Raw genomic sequence first — 25,454 nt, 5'->3', positions numbered from 1 at the left:
ATGGCTAAAATGTAATGATTTGGTATACTTTTAGAATCGCCTCAAAAAGCCCTTTCGTATGATACCACACACGATAGGTTTTTGAAAAAAAAAATGTTTTTTTCCATACAAAAAAAAAATGTTGTAGCACACCCTTCCTAAGGGATTTTTTTAGGAACTGCGGGTCAAAAATTTTGTTTTGACCTCAGTATGCGTGTGCCAATGCCAAACGGCTAACTTGTACATCCATTTGCGGTTTTTCTTTGAAATTGGGCTTGTACGGCTGCCACTAATAGAGATACTAACTCCTAAAAATACGTATGATACCTCATTAGATTCGGAATGATGTCTAGAAAAATGTATTCGAAGCATTCCCACATAAAAAAAGTTCAAAAGCTATTAACAAAAAACGCAAACGTACCATTACGCAAAAAACAGCAAAAAATCACGTTTGTTGTTTGGGGAGCCCCACTTAAATATTTATTTTATTCTGTTTTTAGTATTTCTTGTTATAGCGGCAACAGAAATACATCATCTGTAAAAATTGCAACTGTCTAGCTATCACGGTTCATGAGATACAGACTGACAGATAGATTGACAGACAGTCAGACAGACAGACAGATATTATTTTAAAGGTATTAAATATTCTTTTAAAAATTAGAAAAAAATATGGTGCATTTAAAACATATCATGGAATATACTACGGTTATAAGTTGATAGTATGTAAAGTTATTTTTTCAACAAGTTAGGCAATTATTAAGTAACCACATTTTTCTCGAACTTTCGTCTTTGTTGTAAATAAAAAAAAAAGAAAATAATTGGCGTAAAAAGTATTTCGCCTCGTGGAGCCCTTTTCATATACATACTTAATAAGATCACGTCATAAACGATTTAATAAAAGTAATACTTTATTTAAAATAAATTTTAGAATAATAGTGAAAATTGTAAAATATAAAACAATATTTTAACCAAAGTATTATTAATTCTTTTTACAATCAAATGTATGAATACGTACTTAGAACTGATACTTTTCTAAATAACGAATAAATGGACTAAATTGTGTAATTAATTTTTAGTGCAAATCACCACAATTTGCTTCTAAAGAGCAAATCAGTGACCAAAAATTATATATGATTTTAATGTTTCGTTCATATATTCAGATTTGTGTATGAAAATGTGAAACTATTATTTCTAAAATAAATTATTCGTCCCTAATTTACACAATAATTATACCAAATTTGATCTCATAGCAACAGATATGTAGAAATAGAGGCAAACTGGACCGCAGAAGCCGACTTTCCCCTCCCTTTTTCGCGGTGGTAACCCGCTTAATCTCGTAGCTAGTGCGTCAGCTCAGCTTTGTATGAACCAAGGAATAATAAATAGTGTTAAACGATATCCCCTGAGGCCAAAGTGCATACTCACTTTACTTACTTCGCCTACTAAGAGGCAAATCGCGACTTTCAAAATGGTTTATCGATCTTATCACATCACTAGATTATCGACATTTAATGTCGACTATTGCCCATCACTTTTCTGTCTGTGTACGTATTTAGAAACTTGACCCCGCCCCTAAAATTAGTGCGATAAGAACAACTGCAGCTTAGGCGAAAAATCCTGCGTAAAAATCTCAAAAATCGAGGTTTTGTACTCGACTGTTTCCTCCTCCAAAACTTAACCAATCATAACCAAATTTGGAAATCTAAATGATTATGAAATTGTCTGTGTCGGACTGTTTTGATTTTTTGGCTAATTGATACCAGTTTTGAATACCACGCCTCTCATTGCGGCATAGTCAGTGAGGCCATTTTTGGCCATGTGTGAAGGGCTCTAGCGCCTTAAAAAACAAAAATATCAAAAAAAGCAAAACACACCGACACAGATATTGACAATATTAATCTGTGTTGAAAAAATCATTGCTCTAGCTTCAAAAACCACGGAGGAAACAGTCGAGTACGTTTGTATGGAGAAATGACCACTCCTGTTGGCTCTTAAACTCGCGCACCGAGGGTCCGAGGGTTCCGTACAAACATTGAATTATTTCAGAAGTATATTTTAATAATTTTTATTACCAAATATACTCCTGTTCAGCGCCATCTATAGTCAAATCGGCTCACTAATGGTATTTTTTGAACATTTTCTTTTTATTTATTTCTTTCACTTTGGAGCATTACAAAACGTAAGGTTAGCAGACAGGTTCATGTTGTCAGTCAGCTGCAGAGAAAAGGCACCCCCCCTGCATACAAACTTCTGTAAATTAGTATGGACGTGTACAGTCAGCAAAACTTAGCTTAGCACCCCTGCCTACATATTTGTATGCAGGGGTGCTTTGGTGCTAAGCGAATAGTTTTGCTGACTGTACATACATTCTAGATCTGTGTACTTTACAGGAAATGCTTGGTTTAGGTTTTAGGTATGTTTTACGCGAGTGACCAATAAGGGAGAGTGAAGATTTTTCAATGTAAGTCCATTTCTGGCACGTCATAAAACCCAAATTGATTAATTACGCACGTACGTTACGTTTAATTTGATTTAATTTAAATTTTTATTATAAGCCTACTAACCTTTTAGTTATAAGTAAATCATAGAATACGTAACCAACAATATGTGGATCCTGGTTAATAAATATTTTTTATTATTATTATTATTATAGCCTATAGGTCAATGCCAAAAAGCATAACACGTGAGGTAACGGTTAGATTGTATAATTAGTAGGTATTATCACCACGACTGTACGTACTTGCCTACTTTTTTGTTCCAAAGAAGGAAAGAATGGCAACCTGGCAGCGTATAATTAAAAAAAAATGAACATGACAACATGTCGATGATTTCACGACATTGAGATGTATGGAGGGTAGAAAATTTACTTTTTAATTTTAATTATAAAATAGTAAAATGTAACCTCAGCCGATTGAAAAATGATAAACAAAATTAATTACCTCTGTAATTAGGCTATCCGTAATAATTAAAATGGGGGGTTCATCTAGTAGGCCTCTAACGACTAGTTTAAGGTTAGCGAATTTTTAATTTCTATGTCTGGCTGTGTGTATGTACTTCTGACTGGTAGGTATTTATATGTACTATATTTTTCAGGCACTGCACTCTGTGGAAAGCAGACCGCAGCCCTGCTAGTCGTGCAGTTTTGATGGCATTAGATGCTATGAACGTCGATGTTCGTGAAGTAGATGTCAACATGGATAAAGAAGAACATAAAAGTCCAGGAATAATTTCTGTTTGTATATTTTTTTGTGTTAAATCGATCGATTGTTGAATTTTGTACACCACTACATAAATTGTGGCGCCTGTTCAAATTTTCTTAGCAATGTCTTGTGTTCTTATTCTTACGCTCTCTTAAAGTGAAAACTGTAGGTACTACCTAATTTTACTTACAATCTTTCAGATGAACCCTATTCAAACATTGCCGATTTTAAAGGATAGAGATTTAATAATAAGTGATAGGTATATTTATCTTGACATTTTAAATTAAATTATTATAAGAATTTATTTGGTATCCACTAGTTTTTAAGTATTTATAGTATAATATTAAAATCTATTTAGTTTAGATACTAACCAAAAACTACACAACTGTAAGTAGCGATAAATGAACGTATTAAACGTATACTATACTTTAATAGGCTTATTACATCTATACCGCCGCCGGACACATTTTGTAGTAAATTCGGCCAACAGATGCTACCATCCTAGTTAACGCTACTTACGTAGGCGAACAACACGCGAACGCGAAGCGAAGTGATGCGACGCGATCTCGTTGCGAACGCGAACGCCGTGGGCCCGCCGCGCCGCGCCGCGCAGCTTCGCTTCGCGTTTGCAAGTTGTCCGCTTACGTAAGACGCTGCGAAAGTCCCCGTCAAGCTCGGATGTCCATACAAACGTAGTAGTAGTAGTAGTAGTAGTAGTAAACTCTTTATTGTACAAATATACACATTAAAAATTACATGGTACAAATAATAAGAAGATAGTTACGCTCTTATTTTCAAACGACTAGCTAGATTGCTCCGAAACTTTGTACTTACAATAGGATAAGGTTTATCTATGCCTCTAATTAGTTTATGTAGAGTCAGATACCATAGTTAAATAAATAAAGCAAATTTAAATATTTCATACAAAACTTGTTCTTGCTCTATTTCATTTGTTTTATAAGCTGGAGATATATAAACTAATTACAGGCATAGATATACCTCATGCCATTGTATGTGCAGTTTCCATTTGTATGGGAAGGGAAGGTGAAATTCGGCCGAGCATGCCGGGGACTCTTAAGGTCTCTACAAATGCCACCGATGATCGCATGCGATTTGCGATACATTGCGGCATTTGATCGATCGATTAAACACGTTGCTCCAACTCAGCCGGCAATGATCTAAAATTGCATGTCATTGTTGCAACGTTTATAGAAGCCTTTAGCATCCTTACGGCAGTTTTTCGTTCCACGTAATATCTGTGTGTAATCAACATTTATAGTTGATATGGATGGTATAGAAAGGATGCCAATCTCTTAAGGCAGAATTGTTGCAAAGTGACCGCTTTCAGCTTTAAATAACAGTTCCTAATCTCTCCGGTGGCGCTAGTTAGACTCTGGGACATGAGTATGACATGTACCATATAAGGTGCATATAAGGCAACAAATAACCCGACCAAATTACGTAGGTTGTTTTTGGTAGTATTTCGGTGTATGGTGGCGCCGCCTAATTACTGTTTTTTGATGGACACTTCATACATAGAGAGTTGGCTCCTTTATATAGTCTCCATGATAGTTGAGTTTAAGCGTAAAAATATTAAACATTATGTATATTTTTTTGGCAATTCGAGGCAAACTACATACTCTTTTACATTTTAAGTATTGTTAAAAATTGTTATAATATTTCGTGAAACTGAAACTACTGAAAGCTCACTGGCCATCGGAAATCCTTTGTTAGGTACGCCTACACCCTACTAAGGCCTGCTATAGAAAGTGTCTTGAAAAAGGATAGATGTAATATAGCCTTAAACCATGGTGTCGCAGCCACGCCATCACGACGTACCTGGCGTCCCGCTACTGCACGGAGATGAGCAAGTTCTTGCTGCCGCCGGATCCTGGCAATCGCGCCCTTGTCGACCAATTCCTGCACTTTAACAGCAGCGTGCTTTACCCGCTTTACAAGGCGGCATCTGTAAGTCTGTAAGATTTCTACCATTTAAGGATCTTTAATTCCTGGCTAATGTTTATAAAACGTTTCTTAACTGTCAACTTTTGTTCTAACTGTCAGGCTGATATCGTCCGTCGGACTGATGTTAATCAGTGGGCCCCTTTAAAGGAGCGATCATCATCACCGGTAGTTAAATCGATTTCGTGTAAAATTTCAGAACCCAATCCTGGGTGGCACGCTGCGCATTGTAGAGGAAAAGAGGAACGAGGAGATCCAGTGTGCGTACGCTGACATGGAGCGAATGCTAGCAAAGCGAGCTTGGTTCAGCAGCGGCAACTGGCCTTCGCTCGGCGACATTTCGCTCGCCGCCACCGTCAGCACTCTCAACGTACTCGTGCCCATCGATGTCAGCAAGTTCGTGATCATAATTATTTATAAAATATTTCTAGATATAAGATCGCAGAAAACCATTAGATAAGGGCAGCGTAATACCGGCCAATGAATACTATGAACAGACTCTTGGAAAAGGAATATTGCCTAGTAGTAGTAGTCTTCGTCTATGTCTTCGGTCAAAACGATGAGGATATGGAAACTCAAACCACTTTGTCAAAAAAGTTAGTAAGCATCCCAAAATGGGTATTGTACATATTTACAAGCTCTTATACTTTGGTGCTTTGTGTACTTGTAAGCTTCTTTGTTAATATTTTTCTTCCAGTTTTCCCAAGCTATCCTGTTGGCTGCATCGCATGGCTGAGGAGAAGTTCTTCTGCACTGCTAACAAGAAAGGACTCTCAGAGTTCACGAGAAGAATAGGCGAGTTGAGTTGATTAGTATAAGACTTTTATATTGTATTCCACAATAAGTGATGTAATATAAAATATCAATTGCCTTATAATTGGGATCTACCAGCCTACCATAAACAAGCTAGATCCGTTAAAGGCGAATCCTTAAAACCTCAAAACTAGGTGTATGCTGTTGACTAAAATTACTATCGCAAGTTTTAAAGTAAATTAATAGCGTTTTTCGTCCTTCAAACTGTTATTTCAACATACTTGGGTATACAGTTATTTGATGTAATTAATGTAGTTTTTCTTCTTTTTAGAATGTGGCAATTGTTTCAATCCCAATGAATCCAAATATCCCCGGAACTCTGAAGATCGTAGGAACGACGTTTCAACTACGGAACCCACAACCACATAGCGTAAATATGACTACAAAGGAACTTTTTATTATTATTATTTTTTGTACTTTGAATAACCAACGTATAATAAAAACTTTATTTATGAATGCCAACTTTTTTATGCAGGCTTTTTCTAGTTCCTAAGTAGAATGTGACAAAACAAAGGACTGGTATTTAACTGGTCACCAGATATAGTAAAATTTAACATTAAAAAAACCGGCCAAGTAAGAATCGGACTCGCGCACAAAGGGTTTCGTACCATTACGCAAAAAACGGCAAAAAATCCATGCCATTGCCATTGTTGCCATAATTAAGCATCAAATTTACGTCAAAAGTGACTGTGACAGTGGCGCCCTCAATAATTTTCTACAATTTCTTGTCGGACTATAACATTACTTATAGTAGTTGGTCAAGCAAATCTTGGCAGTAGAAAAACGCGGCAAATTTAAAAAAAGTAGGCGCGAAGGATTACTGTCCTATAGAAAATTTGAAATTCGTGCCTTTTTCTACTGACAAGATTTGCTTGATTTATTTTATATTCGAATATTAGAACAATCGGTCGATTGTATCGAAATGCATTTTGTGACTCACATCACTAGTGGGAATTCACCTGTCATACAGGAATTTGTTTATGAAGAAGTAGAGCTCGTTCGCGATTGCTTGCTCGTGCGTTGCACAGTTCTGTAATTTAATTATTATGTAGATTATCAAACCTTACCCCATTGTTCTCGGTTCACATAAAATGTAAAAAGCCACCGCGTATTCTCACGGAACGAAGAAAGTTAAGCGAGAAAACTATCATAGTGGTTTTATAGTGATTGGAGGAATTGTTTGTGCGTGCCATGGCGAGCTAAGTGTTAATCAATAAATAACTCGGAAACTTAGTGAAATCTAGTTTTTAATATTGAAGTTTAGTGAAAAGTTATATTCGATGGCAGGTTTTGAAGCAAGCGACACGATGCCGAAACTCGGTCATGTGGGGGACCTGCGCGAGCATTGGCTGGTACGCGCGGACGGCGCGCTGGCGCACCGCCTGCAGGACCGCGAGATCTCCTCGCACCTCTGCGAAAACAGGCTCCGCAACCAGCAGATCCGCGAGGACTTCCCGGTGGCGCTGAGCGAGCAGCAGGGTCTCGAGCACGAGGCGCGCCTGCGCGAGCTGGCGCGCCGCCGCCAGGCCGACGTGGACGCAGAGATCGCGCGCGAGATGGCCGAGATCAACCTCCGCCGCCAGCGCCGCCAGCACACCGACCTCATCCAGCCCAGCTCCTCGCGCACTCCGCCTGAGCCGGCCCGGGCGGCTCCTGTCAAATCTCCGCCTAAGCTCTTGGACAGCATAGCGCCGGAGGAGCTGGGCCTGTCGCCGGCGGAACTAGAAGAACTCAGATTGAGGTTGGAGCAAGAGGAGCGAGACGCTCGGCTTGCGAGACAGCTGAGCAGCGAGGTGCAGGAGCAGGACGTGCTGCTGGCGGACATGCGATGTGCAGTGGAGGCGCAGGACGGCGAGCTGGCGCGCCTGCTGCAGGAGCGCGAGTACAAGAAGCTCCAGCGAGCCAAGGAGAAGGCTCGCCAGAAAGCCCTCCTCAAGAAACAGCAGCGCTTGGCCGCTCAGCAGATAGACACACCTGACACAAGCCAGGCCACACTCTGCGATGCCTACAGCAACCCCAGGGACATGATACGCAACAATAGATTAAGGCTTTGCAAATCTGTGGATTCAGATTTGAATTATGTAGAGCCTTTCGAAAAGGAACATATTCAATCGAAAGCCAGCGCCCTACAGTCTAAGGAGATATCCAGACAGTACTACAACGATCAACCCGGCACCTCCACTGTCAATATAAACAATGTTACACATGTGCACACCAGGTCTTTTGAATCGGATCGCACTGCATCCAATCCTGGGACGACATCACTTCAGCACAGGCAGCCCCCACCTCCACCTACATCTGGCAAGAAGCCCCGCTTTCCTGACCCGGTGAGTATCCGACCGGCTTCTCACTATGCTGCAGAGACCGGTGACAGTCCTCCGCAGGCAATCCCACACAGCTACAGTGAGAACAACAACCTGTACAGCTCCACATTCCCCCCGGACCTGCCGAGCCCGCAGCACATGGACATGGACCGGCACCAGGACAACTCCAAGAGGTTATCCGTTATATCTGACATCACCGCTGAGGGCCTGGCCAAAAAGAAGAGCAAGCAAGCTGAGATGCACAAGAAGAGGAAGGGATGCAAGATACAATAGAATTATTGACATGTTTAGTCTTGCAAGTTTGCTGATTTCTTCTCGGTTAGAAAGATTGTTTTTATGTATCTGGTAAATTCGGCCTGATGCTTAGTTGCCGCATTAAAAGTGTTCCAAAGCTTTACAAAAGTTAGTGACTTTAGTGAGCGAGTGAGATGATGATTATTCCAATTGTTTTTATGTATCTGGTAAATTCGTCCTGATGCTTAGTTGCCGCATTAAAAGTGTTCCAAAGCTTTACAAAAGTTTGTGACTTTAGTGAGCAAGTGAGCACGACGATATTGACGATTATTCCAATAATGAATCTCAAACAAGGGCTCACAATATTCTTGGCTATTCCCAGATTTGTCCACACTCACACCATGAACTGGGTATATGAATAAGGCTGAGGGCGGGGATGAGAGGAGACATGCGGGTATCAACCAATAGCATTGGTTGAAATCCAGCGGAGCGGTGTAGAGAAATGCTTGGTTGCCAGTGTTCCTACATGTGTCCTCTCATCTCTGCCCCAGTGGAAAAGAAGCCGTAAGTTCTCAGATGGTGTATAGTTTGTTCATATAAAAATAGTCTACAAACTTACTTTTTCTAAGTATAATTTATGTTGTAGTATTATAAGATGTCTAAGGATGTGTTTATCTATGTAAAGTATTTATTATTCTTTGGCAGGGACCTGCAGAACCAATGAACGAGCCATTTTTGTAACTTTAAGGACCATGTGCCTTGTAGGATTAGGGGAAAATTACATTCCAATTAAATAATTATTTTATAAGTGTTACACAAAATTGCAGATTGAGTCACGTTTGTCTTCTGATGAGCTATGAACAGTATGAACACACTGTTTTATAAACATGGAAATGTGATCTATTGCAATGTAGTCAATTATTCCAATGATCATAATAACATTTCATTAAGTATGCTGCATTTATTTGATTATGACAATATAATATATCCAAGTGTCCATGCCTACAGACTAAAGGCACTCTACAATCTCTTGACATTGATACTCATGCTAGTATGATGCTAGTACTCTATGATCATTGTCTCTATTGTCCATGCCTACAAACTAAAGGCACTACAATCTCTATACTGTGTAATAATTAATAAATTGTCTCTCTATTATTGCATATTGTAATGTATCATTTAACTCTTAAGTTGCTAAAGTGTTAAAAATTATATGATTGCTCAAAATTTCTCAATTATAATTGTAATCTGAATTATTTACATACATTTAATTAATTTAATATCATTACCCATAGCCTGTAGGTATATTTGATCTGGAATATATTTATTTCAATAGAGGATAAATTATTCAGACTGGTAAGAAGATCTACTCTAATAATGTAGATTTTATTGGATTCTAGATGGTATTGGTGTATTGGCCAAAATTAAATGGCCACTATTACAAGCCAATAAGTGAGAATTGTAATAATTGTTGTTGTAATAATCAAAAGTAATTACAATTATGATTAACAAACCTACTTTGATAATGCCATAGGATATAACTACATGAGTCATTCCTTTTGAGCTTTTTACACAACTGCGCGATGCAAAAATGGTAACATGTTTATGTCATTCCATCCTGTCTAATCTTCTATGTATATGGTGCTCAGAGTATTTCTCACAAATATTATTAATGTTAAAATATAATATATTATGTATCAGTATTTATATAGCTATTTATATTATGTAATACTTGGAAGTGACCAAATATTCACATCACCTTATTTATGTCTAAATATGGACAGGGTTATAAAACAATGGATATTTAATATGTATATGGCTTATGCATACTCTATAGCGTTACGATTGTGTAATGTCAATATGGTTACTTAACATGTGTGTCGTTTACGGAAGTTCTAGAGATATTCAATCAAAATGCAATTAGCACAAATAGAATAGATTAGATATCATATAGATGAACTTTTACTGATCTAGGGCGTAGGCCACGGGGCCCACGGGCCGGCAGTCTTTTATTTAGAAGAGCTGACTGCAAATACTGTTTTCAGTGGTCAGTGAACAGTCAAATGTTAATCTTTTAGGTGGCTTGTCTAGGCGCAATTAATTTATTTAATTATTCAAGCAGCCGCGGTTTATACGTACCCCTGCCATAAGTGCCATGCCATGCAACATCTTTTTCATACTATAATCCCCATACGAGTTCCTATACAAGCTGTAGCCGGGATAAGTACCTATATACAGCCAACTAGACTTCGTCTGTGTCGCCCAGAGTTTACCAAAACTGTTGGAGGCAGATGCTGCGTTTCTATAGGCGTAGATACACTAGATACCTATTGAAAGCTGTGTTATCTCTGTTGACTGCTCGTCAGCTTAAGGCTGCCTACTTGCCTAGCCACTGTGATTACAACCAATGCTATTGGTTGATTCCTTCCGCACACGTTCGATCCGCTCAGCCTCAGTGGACAGACAGTCACACAGTCTAACCAGGCAGTAGCGCCAGCGTCTGATTTTCACGAGGTTATTTCATCATCTCCGGGGCTGTGTCTGTACTTAATAATTCCAGTAACAAATCGGGGCTTGAACCACCCCACAGCCGCGTATTACACTAACTAACCATCGGAGGATCTTATGCCTTTGTGATTAAATTCAAATTTGATCAGTCAATTGTCGACGGTGGTACGGCTTCGGCATCCCAGATGACCCAGATCGGATGTATGCAACACGATCTACCTACTATAAATCACAGGTGAAAAAAAATCTCGAGCTGTGTCTCTTCTCTCAATGGAATAGAGTGCTCAATTGTAAACACATGATTTCGATTTCTTATGTCCTTATTATTAAAGTGAATAAGAGTGTGCGCAGATTAATTTGATCAACTTGTATACTTCTGCCCATAATGCCTGTTCTTTTGTGCTAATTTGTACTATGATTGATAACCACTTTTATTAGGGTTTAACCTAGTTATTTCTTTTCATTAGCAGTAGATATTGGTCTGAGCGCCTACCGCGAACATCGGAAATCTAAATTTAGTTCTCTTATCCTCTATCTATCGCTCTTGCATTTTCTAGCGCTAGAGAGGCAGCGAAATCTCGATGTTATCGGTAGGCCCTCTGTTAGTTTTTTTATACCAACTGTGTAAGGTTGTAAATGTTCACGCGCCTATGAGGCGTGAACTTTATTCTTGATTTTGTTGTTGTAATAATGAAAACTTGTTATTATAATAAATCAGAATATTATTTATTGTATTTTTACATTGAATGTATTGACATTTGTCTTCATGATGTGAAACTCCTCACACCATCTGATTCTGACTTCTTCACTCAGGAGTGCTGAGTTCAAAGCATTCATCTGGTAGATGAGAGTCGTTTAAATTGCTCTTCCTTGGCCTTCTTCTTCCAATCTTCGTTTTTTTGATTGATGGTCTGAGACACCATGAGGTTAGCCATCATAAATACATTCAGTATCTTGTTAGTGTGAGCATGTCCCTTTGGGAGGAGGCACGCCAATGAAGACTGTCTCCCTATCCCTGGGAACGAGGGCTCACTTGAGGCCAGTCTCATGTGCTCTAGACTGACTGGCCCAGGAATGTCCGGCAAAATATCCAAGACAGAAGCCACTGCCTCGGGGAAAGCGATTGCGATGCGACCCAGAGTCACATTCATGTTCTTTCCTGCTGCACTTTTCTTGATCCTCAGGGTGGTGATCAAGTTAGTAATCCTATTTTTGACATCAGTTCCCAAGGTGGCGTCTTTCAGCCTATCAATATTGTTGCCCCTTACTAGAAAGCAGAAGCAGAGGAATCCCACATCCTCCACATTCACTTTCCTCTTAATGAGCTCTCTGAATTGAAGTACATCAAAGCCAGCATATCCGAACAATTTAAACACCCACTCCGAAGTCAGATCACTGCCAGCCCTTTGGAGTAAGTTCTGGAAGAATGTCTTGACATCATCAGTGGTTTTATCACCAAAGGCAGTCTTCCCATTGAAGATCAGATTGAAGGTGGCGTCAGACATATTGACTTGAGTAGATCTCTCGGTTGAACAACTCTTACCGGTAAAATTAGTCACTCTCACGCCTGGAGATCTCTGCAATGGAGTTTGCTGGTCAACACTCTCCTGATTACTAGGATCAGATTGGTGTCTCTGGAGCCTTGAGACTGTTGCTCCGTAAGTGAAGAATTCTCTATATTCCTTTTCACTAACTCTGGGGTCAGTATCCTTTCTTGGTTTTCCTTTCTGGTGTTCTAAAAACAGATGATTAAGTCAGTGGTAGTTATGACACTCTAAGTAACATCAGTTAATCAGCTAGTCTTCGTATATTTTAAGTTATTTCCTTTCATTTGGATTTTTGTAATGATCATATTTTGTTCGAATTGATTCTTTTCGTAATTTATTGTAATGTGGAATGGCAGTTTAATTTTCTCTTTTAGAATTTTTATTAAGTATATTGTAACCAACATTCAAGTATTTTAAGAATCTTGTTGATAATGATTGTACCTACCTCGTGTGACGAAATAAGACGGGTTATAAATTTCTTGTACCCACTAATTTTTATTACCTATAAGTTTTCGAAAACTGCACATTGTGAAATACGCACTCTAGCTAACTTATGTTGGGTTATTTCGGGTGTATTATTACACATGGGAGGGCGCCTGTTGCCTTCAGTTTCAGTGATCCGACATACAGGAAGATTCCCTTTGCCTTGTGTAAACGCGCCCTAACCTACGATCAAAGTGATCAAAACCGTCTTATTTCGCTGACACGATTAATTAACGACTAAGCTTTAATTGCAATCTTTGGCCTTGGATGTGCCTTAATTAACGGAACGGAACCAAACTTGATTATTTATTATTTACTCGATAATTAGCAATAAGGTAACCTTATTAAGGTTTACACTATTTTAAGGGGTTTCTTGGGTACTGCGATACCTACTACCTACCTGTCACGCGTAATACAGTCGGGCTCAAGTCGAAGCTTATAATCATGCACATCGAAAGTTTAAAAGCTTGCAAAAATATATATATGACTTCCCTAGTGACTTTTTAAACCCGACTGTATGTAACTATAGTCAATGCGGCCAAATCCGCGCGTCTGCGGGAAATAACGTATACGAGCGCTTTTTTTTAGTAGTACCATTGCCCACACTATTCCAATGGGTCATCGGTGGAACATCTTATGCCATTTGTAATAAGGTCCACCGATGGACAGTCGCCATCAGATATATCAGAGCGGCCAAGGTGTTCAGTGTTCACAATATCTGCATGAACACGCACTACACGCCCTGACAATAGAATAGAGGCGTGTTCAGATATTTGAGAGCACCTTAGCCGCTCCTATATATCTGATGGCGACTGTACAGTTAGGAGTGTTGCTATTTGTACCACGATTGTTAACTTCATCGACAAAGCAGCAATTGCTTTTAGTTTCAGCAGTCAAAAGCCAATCGGCTGTATTTCCTAGTCGAAAAGAAATTTGCTTACCTACACTCGTGTACGGAATGTCCCGCAGACGGATTTGGCCGCATTGCATGACCTTACCTATATACTATAATGAAAACGTTCTGATTAATACACAGGGTGATATTTTATTTAGCATTTTTTCGAATTAAACTTCTCAAGCGGTGTTTATTTACTCAACTTTTGTAATTTTCCTAATGAATGATCATTTAGAGATTGTATTTTAGTTATTTTATACGATTGATTATTAATGAGAATTACTTATTAAAATCTGTTTTTAACAGAAGAATTTAGTTTTTTTGGTCCATTTCTATGGACTAGGTCTTACGAAATGAAAATATTAAAGCGTTTCCCAATTAGCTAATACGTAATCGTTTATAATTATCATTTTGACTTGTGTACTTGAGAAGTTGTGCGTTTATGAATATAAGGGGGTAATAATAATATACTAGGAAGTATATGCAGTTCTAATAGTTACGATTGCACACTCAACCAATCTTCTAATTGCAAGCTCCGAAATCTGCCAGTAAACGATAGGTAGGTAGGGTAGGTGTATACTCGTAGTATAACCACGAACGACTCGCCGAATCACGCGGAACTGACGCGGAGGAGAGGAGACGCACTTTCTCCGCCATTGTGCGTCGATCCATCTTAATCTCAGATTATGTCTGATCCGTTTGCATCGCATTAACACGTAGAAACCTAAGCTCTGTCACGGCTACTGATGTGCCCAACGAAATTATCGACAGATTTTCCACCTAGGTGTGTACAAAGAATTTGGAAACTCACATCAAACTCATATATATTTCGTGTCAATTATTTTCGGAGTTACGTATATTATATCAGAAAGTTGACCCACTGATTAGCCATCGCCAGATTGAGAGTGTAAGTATATGACGTAATGACGTGATCGTGTGGCAGATTCTTTAGCCAGCGGCATACTGAGAAGACGATTGACCCACAGAGTACTAAGAAGAAAGTCGTTTATTGGCATATTCGAAAGATAGAGATGCAAATAAGTCAAATAACGAGAGATGGATCACGTTACGTACCCTGCGAATACTCTCAATTTTTAGAGACAAAAATTTCCCTATTCTGTCTGCCTTCATCATTGCTTTGCTTATCCAGGATGAAATAAACATGTAGCTAGAAAGTGGGCAAATACACGGTGGTCGCGGGGCTATTACCACCATTACCACGACCTTGATAACGCGCCACTGTGGTAAACGACTCGTGTCGGCGCCAAACAACGTGCTGCTAAATTATACCATCCTCAACTCAACACATTATAATTATTTTACCATAAGTACCTAAACCCTTTTGCAACGAGGTAAGTTCTAACATACCTACCTAGATACTCATGTCGGCCGATTTCGTCACCGATAATCGCATGCGATTTGCGATACATTGCGGCATATTTGATCCATCACAATCACGATCACAATGGGGTTGGCAGCTGTCAAAGGTTTGCATAGATGGCGCCATCATAGCTTGCCCCTTTTTCTATGAGATTTGGCCTTAAGGGCTGGCATCCAGGGCATTAAAAAAACAAAAATTTGACACAATTCTAGGCATTGACAGGGCAAGCTAAGTACTTTGACCTTGAATTTGAATTCGTTGCTCCTTCTTAGCCAGCAATTATCTAAAGTCGCATGCCGTTTGTTGCAATGTCTATAGAAGCCTTTACGTACGTTCACAGCGAGCAAGGGCAGTACAAATAAGGTAAGTATAATCAGTATTGCTGAATGAGATTAAATACTGACTATTAGTCGGACCAGTTAACGCGTCTTCCGCGTATCGTATCGCTGGGTACCTATTAGTATGTACCTACAGTACAACTATACTATATATACCTCTCGCGTCGGTCGCGTCGTATGATGGTTCCTCTTTTGGTTGGGCTTAATTTAAAAAATAATTGAAGAAATGTTTTTACCGTATTTTTATTACTCAAATGTTTCTAAATAGTTTAATGTATGTAATGTAATTTAACCCTTAAATGCATATTGTTGCCAAATGTATACAAAGCATTGGACACTTGAACAGCTCACAGATTCAACAGAAAAAAAAATGGGTTCCAAAAATAATAAATCATGCATTTAAGGGTTAACAAGTGGCGCCTCAAGATTAAGAAAGCCGACCCCGCGTAACGGGAAGGGGCGAGGAGAAAGAAGAAGAAGACTATGTAATGTAATTTAAAATATCTACAATCACAATATTTTACGTTTACGCGATAAGTATACCATTTATGTCAAAGTTAGTTTGTGCTTTACAGATAGTTATTATGTAACCATATAATATGCCAATATTTAAAACACGGTTTCAAATCATATACCTAGTGTATGTAATAGTAACTATGATTCATATACCTAACAAGGTGTAATGTATAATTAAATCGCCTGCAATGCACAAGGCACAAACTAATTTTAAATAGCATAATATCATTATTCACGTGGAAAGAATGAGTGAAAGAAGGCTAACAAAGAGAGTGTATAAGGGAGAGGCAGAAACGGGAGTTGGAAGGAGCAGACCTCGGCGGACTTTCTCTGATCAGATCGGGGAAATCCTGAAGAAAGGCCAGGTCAAGAGCACCCTAAACCGGCGAGCGTGTATGAGGAATGTTATGAAAGTGAAGGAAGCGAAAGAGGTATGCCAGGATCGTAGCAAGTGGAAATCCGTGATCTCTGCCTACCCCTTCGGGAAATAGGCGTGATTATATGTATGTATGTATTTAATATCCAAAAATGTTGCGCACACGCCAACCTCATTAGGTTACTTTCTCAACGCACGCCATAACTAATAATTCCCGTTATGGGTTTTAGAAAGGGTTTAGTGGCGTTGAAAAGGTAAATATAAAAAACTAGAGCTTCTTTGCTTGGTAACAAAATCATTTATTAAAGGAATAGTACCTAAATTAAGATATTATTTAAAATTGTTACTTTCAACGCTAAGAGGGGTGTCCTATGGGCGTTGACGTCCCATCAAGGGTTATTGAGGACACAATATTAGTCTATTAATAGCTAAAATGACATATTCTCGACCCTCGTAAAAAAGCACATCTAAAGGAATTTTTTGATGATATTTCTTGTCAGTGCCGATTCTAAGTTGACGTTTATGTAAGGAATTATGCCATGCGAGCGAGGTGCTCAAAATGATCTGCACACGCTAATATTTAAATAAATATGTGTTTCATTTTGAACATTGCCATCTTTACCTACTTTTATTATGGTTATGTTTATGTATAACAAAATTAACAAACTAAAATTGAATTAAGGAATAAAATTGTGATCTATTAAACAATTGAATTACATATTTAAGTCGCTTTCTCGAAGGACAAGGCCTAAACATTAGATTTAGAATAAAATAATATTGGCCACAGACTTTAGGGGAAATTTATAATCTAAAATCATTTCAATCCCATAAAAATATGTATTTTACAATTTGATACAGAACTAGGCGTCATTTAATGTTATTTAGCTAAGTTGGCGGCTTGCTTTTTGGCCTTTACTAATTCTACTAGTTCCTTGTACCTCTTCATGCAGTCCTTCTTGGAGCGGTTGGGGATGCAGTCCGCGATCTTGTCCCATCTCTCCGGAGTGCTCACCGGGAAGGTCTTGATGGCCTGTTCAAGTAGCTCCTGCTCTGTTTTCGTCCAGAGTACTTCTTTGACTTCTTTAGGTACGTCTCCGTTCATTTTAGGCTTGGCTGTACCGTTGACTAGCTTGGATCCACTGTCGCTCTTTGATATGCTGTTGTCATCAACGCTGACCGCCTTCTTCTTTTCCTTCTCAAATGTGTCAAACGCTTCTTCGTTAGCGGCTTTCTTCAGACTGCTCTTAGAGAAGTCTGAGCTCTGGAGGTCCTTGGCTTTGGCGAGTACTTCTTTAGCGTTGAAGCGTCTATCGTCTATGAAGGTTCCGTGTTGGTTGAGGAAGTTGGCTACCACGTCCCAGCGCTGGCCGGTGCCGGCGGGGAATAAGTTCACAGCTTTAATAAGTAACTGTGTCATGTCGGCGGACCATTCAATGGGTACTTTAGATGCTAGTTCCTTCTTGACTTTCTGTTCTTGTTCTTTCTTAGTTTCAAAGAGTGACTGACGCTCTTCTTCGAGCCTGTCCTCTGCCTCCTTGACGGTCTGTAGGAAGGCGTCCCGGCCGTTGGCTTCCAGCTTCTTGACGAGTTCCTGCAGCTCGAGGACCTTCATCATCTCGCAGACCTTCTCGACGGCCGCCATGTGCGCGACGGTCTCCTCGTCCGTCTGCGCGTAGTAGTTGTTGGCCTTGCACGTGTCTCGTAGGGCTTTACGTTCCTGTTTAAAAGGATACTTATTGTAAGATTGCAATAAAAATAACGAGTTTCAGTAATAAATAGTTATTCATTTTTGATATACGATTTTCTAGCTGACTGTACTTTCGTTGGTTGGTTGGTTCATCAATAACTCTTTAAGACGATTCTAATGAGCCCAAACTGAATGAGATTGCGTTGTTTTGTTGCAGCTTCTAAAATGGGAATAAAATTGCAGATAGCCATGCATGTGGCTACGGATACATATATTCTGTTTTTTATTCCGTAGAATATTTCATGTGGTACTAAGAAATGTCATTTCTTTTACACATTAAACGTCATTTTAGTCTACGGAATAAAAAAACAGACCTGTGTATTGAGCTGAAGGAGCTATCAGTAAGCAACTAACCTGCTGCTGCAGCGTCCATACACTTCAATTTTACTTCCGTCGGCTTAAATACCAGATACATGAGCAGAAGAAGAGGAAAATCAAACTAAAACTTAAGTTTGCCTAAAAATATTTTTTGAAGCAATGTTACCTTCCGCAGCAGTTTTTTGACCTGCTCCCTTTCAGCGCGGGCGGCCTCGATCCGCGCGCGCTCGGCCTCCTCGGCCTTCTGCTTGGCCGCCAGCGCCTCCTTTATGAGCCTTTCTTCTTCCGCCTTCTTCGCTTGCACGGCATCCTGGAATGTAGAAAACAATACTACATTTTTCTGTTGTTATTACATTACTTACTACTGTTATTTCACATACATATATATATATTTTTTAATTACTTTAGGAAGTAATGCAGTTATATTTGGCCTAATACAACAGCTAAACATAATAAGTATATGTATATATCTTTCACATATTGTTCTGTGAATTTCCTTATCACAAGTGAGTCATCAATTTAAGTAACATGATCAACAAAATGCATCCTTATGGCAACAGCATATTAATTACATGTAGACAATTTTAATGTGATGGATGATGCACAAAAAAATCCTGCGGGCTTAGCACGGTAGTATTATTATCGCCTGTCACCATGCCTGTCAAATTCTAACAAGTAGGTAAGTGCGAAAGTGAGAGGCATAGTGACAAGTGATAAAAATGCAACCATGCTGACATTGCTGTTGCTGACGGGTCCCATAAGAGATAGTGAAACATTACATTGTCGCTCGTCAATAAGATTGATTTCGAATTGAAGTCATATGGAAATAGCGCCTAATTGACAACCGACAATAAGTACCCTCTTGGTTGAAAATGGCACATATGAAGGTGATTGCTGGAAGATTGAACCCCATAATGTGGCATTGATTGAACCAGGTCAGAACTTATGCCAAGTATATGGTAAACAGGGTTCATACATAATTAATTAAGTATAGTAACTAACTATAAATAAAATATTTTGATTTGACAGGAATAATTTCGACAGAGAATGGTTGAGAGAAATAAATATACTAACAATGGCATCACAAATATCACAATACATATATGACTGCATGCCCTAATTTATATGCTCTAAAAAATGTAGAAACCTTTCAGAAAATGCAGTGCTAGAAATAATCACAAAATAGCAATAACTAGATCTCAAGTATACAGTTTTACAATAAGTTACCAAGGGAGGCACTGCATTTACCATTTCCTGGACTTAAAAAATATGATAAATCTGGTCTACTGCATAAGGCATATTACACAGTTGAATAGTATCTTATATAATGATAAAGATGCATGGCCTTCTATAAGTAAATGAATGAATTATGAAATGTATTTGTATTGGTAGTAGTAAATTTTAATTGTTGAATTTTTTATTTTGTAAGCTGTTATTTATTTTTTAATTTAGTTGTTATGTACTTTTGACGATTCAAAAGAGGTTGTAAAATCATACTTGATTAAATGAAATTCTATTCTATTCTATTCTAATTGAGTTTCTGTTTCTCACAGTCAGCATGTATGACAATATAATTAGAATTTGGTTTCAGTGCCAAAATCTTATCAGTCCTGCAATGAATCCCGCTAAGAAGATTTGATTCAGCAGTAGTTTCTCCAGAAGCCACTTGACCCTCAAGCCTCTAGTTGCCATCAGTTAAACAATAAGTAGGAAAGGGTAATTATGGTCTGGGGTGCATAGCATCTAGCATCCGACCACTGGAATTTGATGTTAGAAATTATTGCCAAATAAAATTAAGCAAGATTTGGAATTGAGGAAATGTAAAAAGATTTCTAATTTATTACATAAAGTGCAGCTAAGACACAGGATTGGGCTGTCCTGCAAACGGCTTTAATCTGTACACCATACAAGTCAAAAACTAAGCCATCCATTTTTTTTGCATGTTTTATGTAGTTAAACAGAAGTTTACAGTAGTGGCAGTAGCCTTACCTGTCGGGCGCGCTTGGCAGCAAGTTTCTTGTCCTTGTCATCCTGCTTGAAGCGCTGCACGCGCGGGTCGTGCGCGTACGCCAGGTCCACCAGCGACCGGATCCGCGCCATCTCCTCCTTCTTCAGCTTGGCCCGCGCCGCCTTGTTCTGCTTCTCGATCCAGCGCCGCTCCTCGCGGTCCTGCCCGCGCTCCTTCTCCTCCTCGTCGAGGTAGGAGAACTCGCGCCACGAATCAAACTCGTACCAGAACGCGTAGAAGCGCTCGACGGCCTCGCGCGGGCTGTCGTCGTCGCCCAGCAGCGGCACGTGGCGCTTCTCCGACCAGCGCGCGTTCTGCTCGAATAGCTTGGTGAACGTCTTGAAGAAACCTTCCTTCTTGACGTCGCCGGCCGTCGGCACGGAGTCGTCGAACTCCGGGTCCACGGAGTCGTAGGAGCGCCGCTTGGCGGGGGTGCCCAGCGTCTCGTACGCCTTGGTGATGCATGTGAAGTAGTCGTCGTCGCTGCGCACGTCCTCGCCTTGCGCCTTGCGCTTGTCCGGGTGGTGGCGCAGCACCTTCTGTCTGTACGCGCGTTTAATGTCATCGTCCGTAGCTCTGTAGCGCAGCTGTTTCATCCCCAGCACCGCGTAGTGGTCCTGCTGTTTCCATTCTTTAGGGTCCAGGCTGCGCAGGTACTCCACGTCATCGTCGAACACCACCTCCTCAGATTTTTCGTTCGCCGTGGACGTTTCGAACAAAGCATCCTCGCCGTGGCATTTGATATTGAAGTATCTTAGGAACGCCGCTCCGACGCATTCCACTTTCCTCTTCACGAACGGGCACGGCACCGCCACCGTCCGCGTATTGTTACTAGTCTCGCCCTCCGTCATTGTAAATAAGGTCTCTTTATAAAATATGGATTCGACCCTAACATAACCTATAACTGAGTAAACACTGCGGCATTAAGTTGCCCACCGCCAATTTAGTAATAGTACTACGGATAACTAAAACTGAATCTATAACTACAATAAATTAATAATTTTAATGTTAACTTATAGAGCACATCATTTATTATAAAAATTAAAACGCGCCATGAAAATATCAAAGGCTACGTTTAGTTCATTTTAAAATGAACGAATGAATGTGAATGATAAATGTTGAAACCTGAATGACAGGTTGAAGGGCCGAGACTGTTCCACGTAGTGTTGTAACCAAAACACATTTATTTTAGCGAATTTCGATAGCGATTATGTACAAATTGTACAATGCCCCTATATGTTTTCGTGTGGCAACAATTTGCTCAACAGTGCAATGCCGCCAACCTACTAACACTACTTATCACCTGACAATGAAATTCTTATCATTAGCCGTCAAAACATTGTGAAACAAAAAGCAATATTTTAGTTTTATTTTTGCACTGTGCATTAAACTATTCAGATAATCACAGAGAGCTGTTGTGTACGGTTAACATGTGCAACGACTTGGACTTGTTCTTCAAGCCGATAGTGTTGGTGACGGGGTTCGGACCGTTCCTGGGGCACCCAGTGAACGCGAGTTGGGAGGCGGTTAAGCTGATGGACAAGGAGGCGCTGGAGAAGCAGCACAACATCGAGCTGGTGACGCTGGAGCTGCCGGTCACCTACAGCAACGTCGACGAGTTCGTGCCGGCGCTGTGGGACACGCACGAGCCTAAGGTACTTACTTCAATGCTGGGCAAATTTACACGCGTTGCGTTATGTCCTAATCCTGAATAATACTAAAGTTTTTGAATTAATGATTTACTGCGTATATGGTATTGTATGGGTATTTCTAGTGATTTTAGTGGGTTTTTTTATATATTAGATATCAATCTGTTTTGAAATATCTTGAGTACATTTCACAATATTAAAAAGGTATTTTACTATAAAAATAAAATATGTAAATAAAATACAACTACAATGCGATTTTATTAATGTTATTCAACAACAGAAAACCTTTCTAGACAGACTATGTATATCTTTCAAAACGGTATCTTATTATTAATGGTGTGATGAAACATGAAAATAATTACACAGTATTTGAAGTAAGTTTATAATTTACATAAAACTATTTGAAGTAAGTTTATAATTTACAAAAAACTTCACATTTTTTGAAATAAAGCTATAAAAACGGATTATATCGCATAATATTGAATTTATAATACATCCTGACGTTTTGAACCCTTTACAGCGTTCGTGGTCAACAGGTGACTGAGAATGTCAACACCCTGACAATGCTGAATAAATACTGAATAAATGAATATGAATACCCTATGTGTTCAGGGCCCCTGGCGGGTTTGACTGCTGCTCGCATTCTGATCTGGGTGCCTCAGTGGTACCCTAAGCAAAACTAATAAATAGTGCCACTGATACTACTAGTACCAGTGGCACTATTTAATAGTACTACCTTAAGCAGGTGCTATTTCTAAAGCTATCAGATTTTCAAAAGGGTTTTTAAATTAATTTCATCTGCCATCAGACCATTCCTTTTATGTGAAGAGAGGGGGTTGGTTATTCTCTCTGCTTCTCATGTTTAATTATTTAAGTTCTCAGTTATTTTGATTATGTAAAAATTTGTACAATGTTCATTTAAATTTATATTTCTAATGCTATAGAGCATAGCTATAATTGCTAGTAGAGCCTAGTCTCAGCAAAAAAAAAAAAAAACAAATCTTATTTAAAATATCAATGTTTAAGCTGATGATCCATGTGGGCGTATCTCGACTGGCGGAGTGCCTGACGCTGGAGACGCAGGCGCACCGCAAGGGCTACCAGCGGCAGGACTACCTCGAGCAGTGTCCCGCCAACCACTGCTGTGCGGCCCCTGGTGGGGGCGCCGTCAGGCTGCACACGAAGCTGGATGTTTCCAGGATATGTGCTGAGCTCAACCAGGACGAGGAGCTCACTGCCATTGAGTCCAAGGACGCGGGCCGGTGAGTGCACACCTACTGTTGTGTCTAGTCGGGGCATGGTGCACACAAGGGTGCAGATGTGTCCAGGTTGTAAGCATAACCAGAACAAGGACCTTTAGTTTTACTGGACATTTTCCACAATTTCCGCAGTTCTAACCTAACCTACCTCACTTTTCTGGCAACTTTTTTTTTGGGTCGCAGTTTTAACCTAACCCACTTTTCTGGCAAAAGTTTGCCTTCGTGGAGTCGCAGTGAAAAGTTTACGCGTTTCTGAGAAAAACCAAATTATGACTAACGAAAATTCGGACAAACAATACATTATGACTTAAATTTTTATGAGAAACAATAGAGCCCCGCGTTGGCGGCCTTTAAGATGGAAGCACGCTGTGTCGTGTAGGTCCGGAAATACCGCAGGCGACCGTTCATATAATTGACTCTACATCTTGACATCTTTAAGTATTCGATTTAGGTCACAAATAGACTGGACTGTCCTTGTATTGTTTCCAGATACCTATGCGAGTACATCTACTACACATCTCTAGCCGCCGACAACACGCGCACCCTGTTCGTGCACGTCCCCGACATGAACGTGTGGGACACAGAGCGCGTCACCAGAGGCCTCGAGCGCATCGTCTCTCTCTGTCTCACGCAGCTGCGCGAGCGGGACAGCCTCAATGACACCGCGGGGAAGATGGCTGAAGTCAGCTTACTAGATACTAACGAGGTTTAACGAAACGTACTACGTAGGCGACAAACACGGGAACGCGAAGCGGAGCGATGCCGCGCGAGGTGAATCAATCCTTCGATACCTATAGAAGTGTCCCACGTGGGCGATCTCGTTGCGAACGCGAACGCCGTGGGCCCGCCGCGATGAATCATGCTGTCCCTGCACTGCAAATCTGTCATTTTCAGTAAAAGGAACCATGGAACATTTTCGGATGAATACAGTCTGGCAAAAAAGAGTAGAAATTAAAAAGTGGCAACACTGTAGTGTCGTCCCTTTCAAATCAATCTAAGAAAAACGGGACGACACTACAGTGTTGCCAATTTTTAATTTCTACTCTTTTTTGCCAGATTGTACAGATTAAAGAAGTGCGTTATTTTAATGTTTGAATAGTTGGTCAAACCAATTTGTCAGTCAGTAACAACCAGGAAAATTATACTCATCCCTTTCTTTTGGGTGCTAGTACTAGTGTAAGACAAAGATAGTATGATTCTCTCAGTCTATGTTTGAAATGAGACAGTCCCTTGACAAACTATATTTCAAATGCGTCTTTATGGCAGACAGGTTGTATTGAAAGCCGATGTGTATATTCGACATTTTTTAAATTCTTTTCATTTCAGGCCTACTGACAATGACATTATCATCTATATTATAAATGAATGTAATATATTTTATTAGGTTAAATACTTATCTGTAAATAAAACATAGTTAACTAAAGGTTAGTTTTTATTCACTTTTACACTCAAAAGCGAAGAAAACAGCCCATTACGTATGTACAAAACGCATGTGCCCCACGACGACGACGACGACGACGACGACGACGCATAACAGCCGCAAGTGACATTCAATAACTCATTCAATTAATTACCGTTTTCTTGCGCATAAATTCCAAATTCTTACTGAATTTCCAATTCCGGTTTTATGCGGGATGGGACAGAATTATGGCAGACTCCGCCCACACCAACTTTGCACTGACTTAGGTAGTAACAATGCATAGGTAGGTAGATTTTTTTTATAACACGTCGGTGGCAATCAAGCATACGGCCCGCCCGTAAATTACATATCTAATACAGAATTACAGAAAAGCAGTGCCATACTTGACGTATCACTTGGCAACTTGGTGTGGTTTGACTCTACTGTAGTCATTGGTAACTCTCTGTTTCTTAATTTTATTAGGTGTATTAAAATTTTATGGTCACATCACAAAATGT

The 25,454-nt window shown here is 39.7% G+C and overlaps 4 protein-coding genes across 4 annotated transcripts; 3 read left to right on the top strand and 1 right to left on the bottom strand.

The window, feature by feature from the left end:
- The first annotated feature begins 2,872 nt into the window (after positions 1-2,872).
- Positions 2,873-6,331, top strand: LOC134749697 (glutathione S-transferase 1-like). Its single transcript, XM_063684716.1, has 7 exons — positions 2,873-2,990; positions 3,073-3,211; positions 3,380-3,438; positions 5,000-5,147; positions 5,341-5,537; positions 5,839-5,936; positions 6,226-6,331. The coding sequence occupies exons 1-7, from the start codon at positions 2,950-2,952 to the stop codon at positions 6,321-6,323; spliced, it is 780 nt and encodes a 259-aa protein (XP_063540786.1). The 5' UTR covers positions 2,873-2,949; the 3' UTR covers positions 6,324-6,331.
- Positions 6,332-6,938: 607 nt separating this feature from the next.
- LOC134749696 (uncharacterized) lies at positions 6,939-14,248 on the top strand. Its single transcript, XM_063684715.1, has one exon. It carries the CDS (start codon positions 7,235-7,237, stop codon positions 8,549-8,551), a length of 1,317 nt encoding a protein of 438 aa, XP_063540785.1. The 5' UTR covers positions 6,939-7,234; the 3' UTR covers positions 8,552-14,248.
- Positions 14,249-17,379: 3,131 nt separating this feature from the next.
- LOC134749363 (dnaJ homolog subfamily C member 2) lies at positions 17,380-21,731 on the bottom strand. Its single transcript, XM_063684283.1, has 3 exons — positions 20,611-21,731; positions 18,788-18,931; positions 17,380-18,273 (listed from the first exon to the last, which is right to left on the bottom strand). Exons 1-3 carry the CDS (start codon positions 21,478-21,480, stop codon positions 17,434-17,436), a joined length of 1,854 nt encoding a protein of 617 aa, XP_063540353.1. The 5' UTR covers positions 21,481-21,731; the 3' UTR covers positions 17,380-17,433.
- A 178-nt stretch (positions 21,732-21,909) lies between these two features.
- On the top strand, positions 21,910-24,466 carry LOC134749364 (pyroglutamyl-peptidase 1). The gene is made up of 3 exons (XM_063684284.1): positions 21,910-22,284; positions 23,305-23,540; positions 24,027-24,466. Exons 1-3 carry the CDS (start codon positions 22,060-22,062, stop codon positions 24,247-24,249), a joined length of 684 nt encoding a protein of 227 aa, XP_063540354.1. The 5' UTR covers positions 21,910-22,059; the 3' UTR covers positions 24,250-24,466.
- The last annotated feature ends 988 nt before the right edge of the window (positions 24,467-25,454 follow it).

The sequence above is a fragment of the Cydia strobilella genome, chromosome 18, assembly GCF_947568885.1.
Source record: "Cydia strobilella chromosome 18, ilCydStro3.1, whole genome shotgun sequence".
NCBI classification, from domain to species: domain Eukaryota; kingdom Metazoa; phylum Arthropoda; class Insecta; order Lepidoptera; family Tortricidae; genus Cydia; species Cydia strobilella.
This window is presented reverse-complemented; position numbering and strand designations above follow the sequence as displayed.

What these genes read in the sequence shown, in the direction of transcription:
- LOC134749697 (XM_063684716.1), top strand. Translation starts at nt 2,950, where the DNA reads ATGGGGGGTTCATCTAGTAGGCCTCTAACGACTAGTTTAAG. An exon ending in GATTTAATAATAAGTGATAG is followed by an intron (nt 3,439 to 4,999) that starts GTATATTTATCT and finishes ATGGTGTCGCAG; the next exon opens with CCACGCCATCACGACGTACC. An exon ending in CGCTTTACAAGGCGGCATCT is followed by an intron (nt 5,148 to 5,340) that starts GTAAGTCTGTAA and finishes GTAAAATTTCAG; the next exon opens with AACCCAATCCTGGGTGGCAC.
- LOC134749696 (XM_063684715.1), top strand. Translation starts at nt 7,235, where the DNA reads ATGGCAGGTTTTGAAGCAAGCGACACGATGCCGAAACTCGGTCATGTG.
- LOC134749363 (XM_063684283.1), bottom strand. Translation starts at nt 21,480, where the DNA reads ATGACGGAGGGCGAGACTAGTAACAATACGCGGACGGTGGCGGTGCCG. An exon ending in CTGCCAAGCGCGCCCGACAG is followed by an intron (nt 18,932 to 20,610) that starts GTAAGGCTACTG and finishes TCTACATTCCAG; the next exon opens with GATGCCGTGCAAGCGAAGAA. An exon ending in TCAAAAAACTGCTGCGGAAG is followed by an intron (nt 18,274 to 18,787) that starts GTAACATTGCTT and finishes CCTTTTAAACAG; the next exon opens with GAACGTAAAGCCCTACGAGA.
- LOC134749364 (XM_063684284.1), top strand. Translation starts at nt 22,060, where the DNA reads ATGTGCAACGACTTGGACTTGTTCTTCAAGCCGATAGTGTTGGTGACG. An exon ending in GGGACACGCACGAGCCTAAG is followed by an intron (nt 22,285 to 23,304) that starts GTACTTACTTCA and finishes TCAATGTTTAAG; the next exon opens with CTGATGATCCATGTGGGCGT. An exon ending in GAGTCCAAGGACGCGGGCCG is followed by an intron (nt 23,541 to 24,026) that starts GTGAGTGCACAC and finishes TATTGTTTCCAG; the next exon opens with ATACCTATGCGAGTACATCT.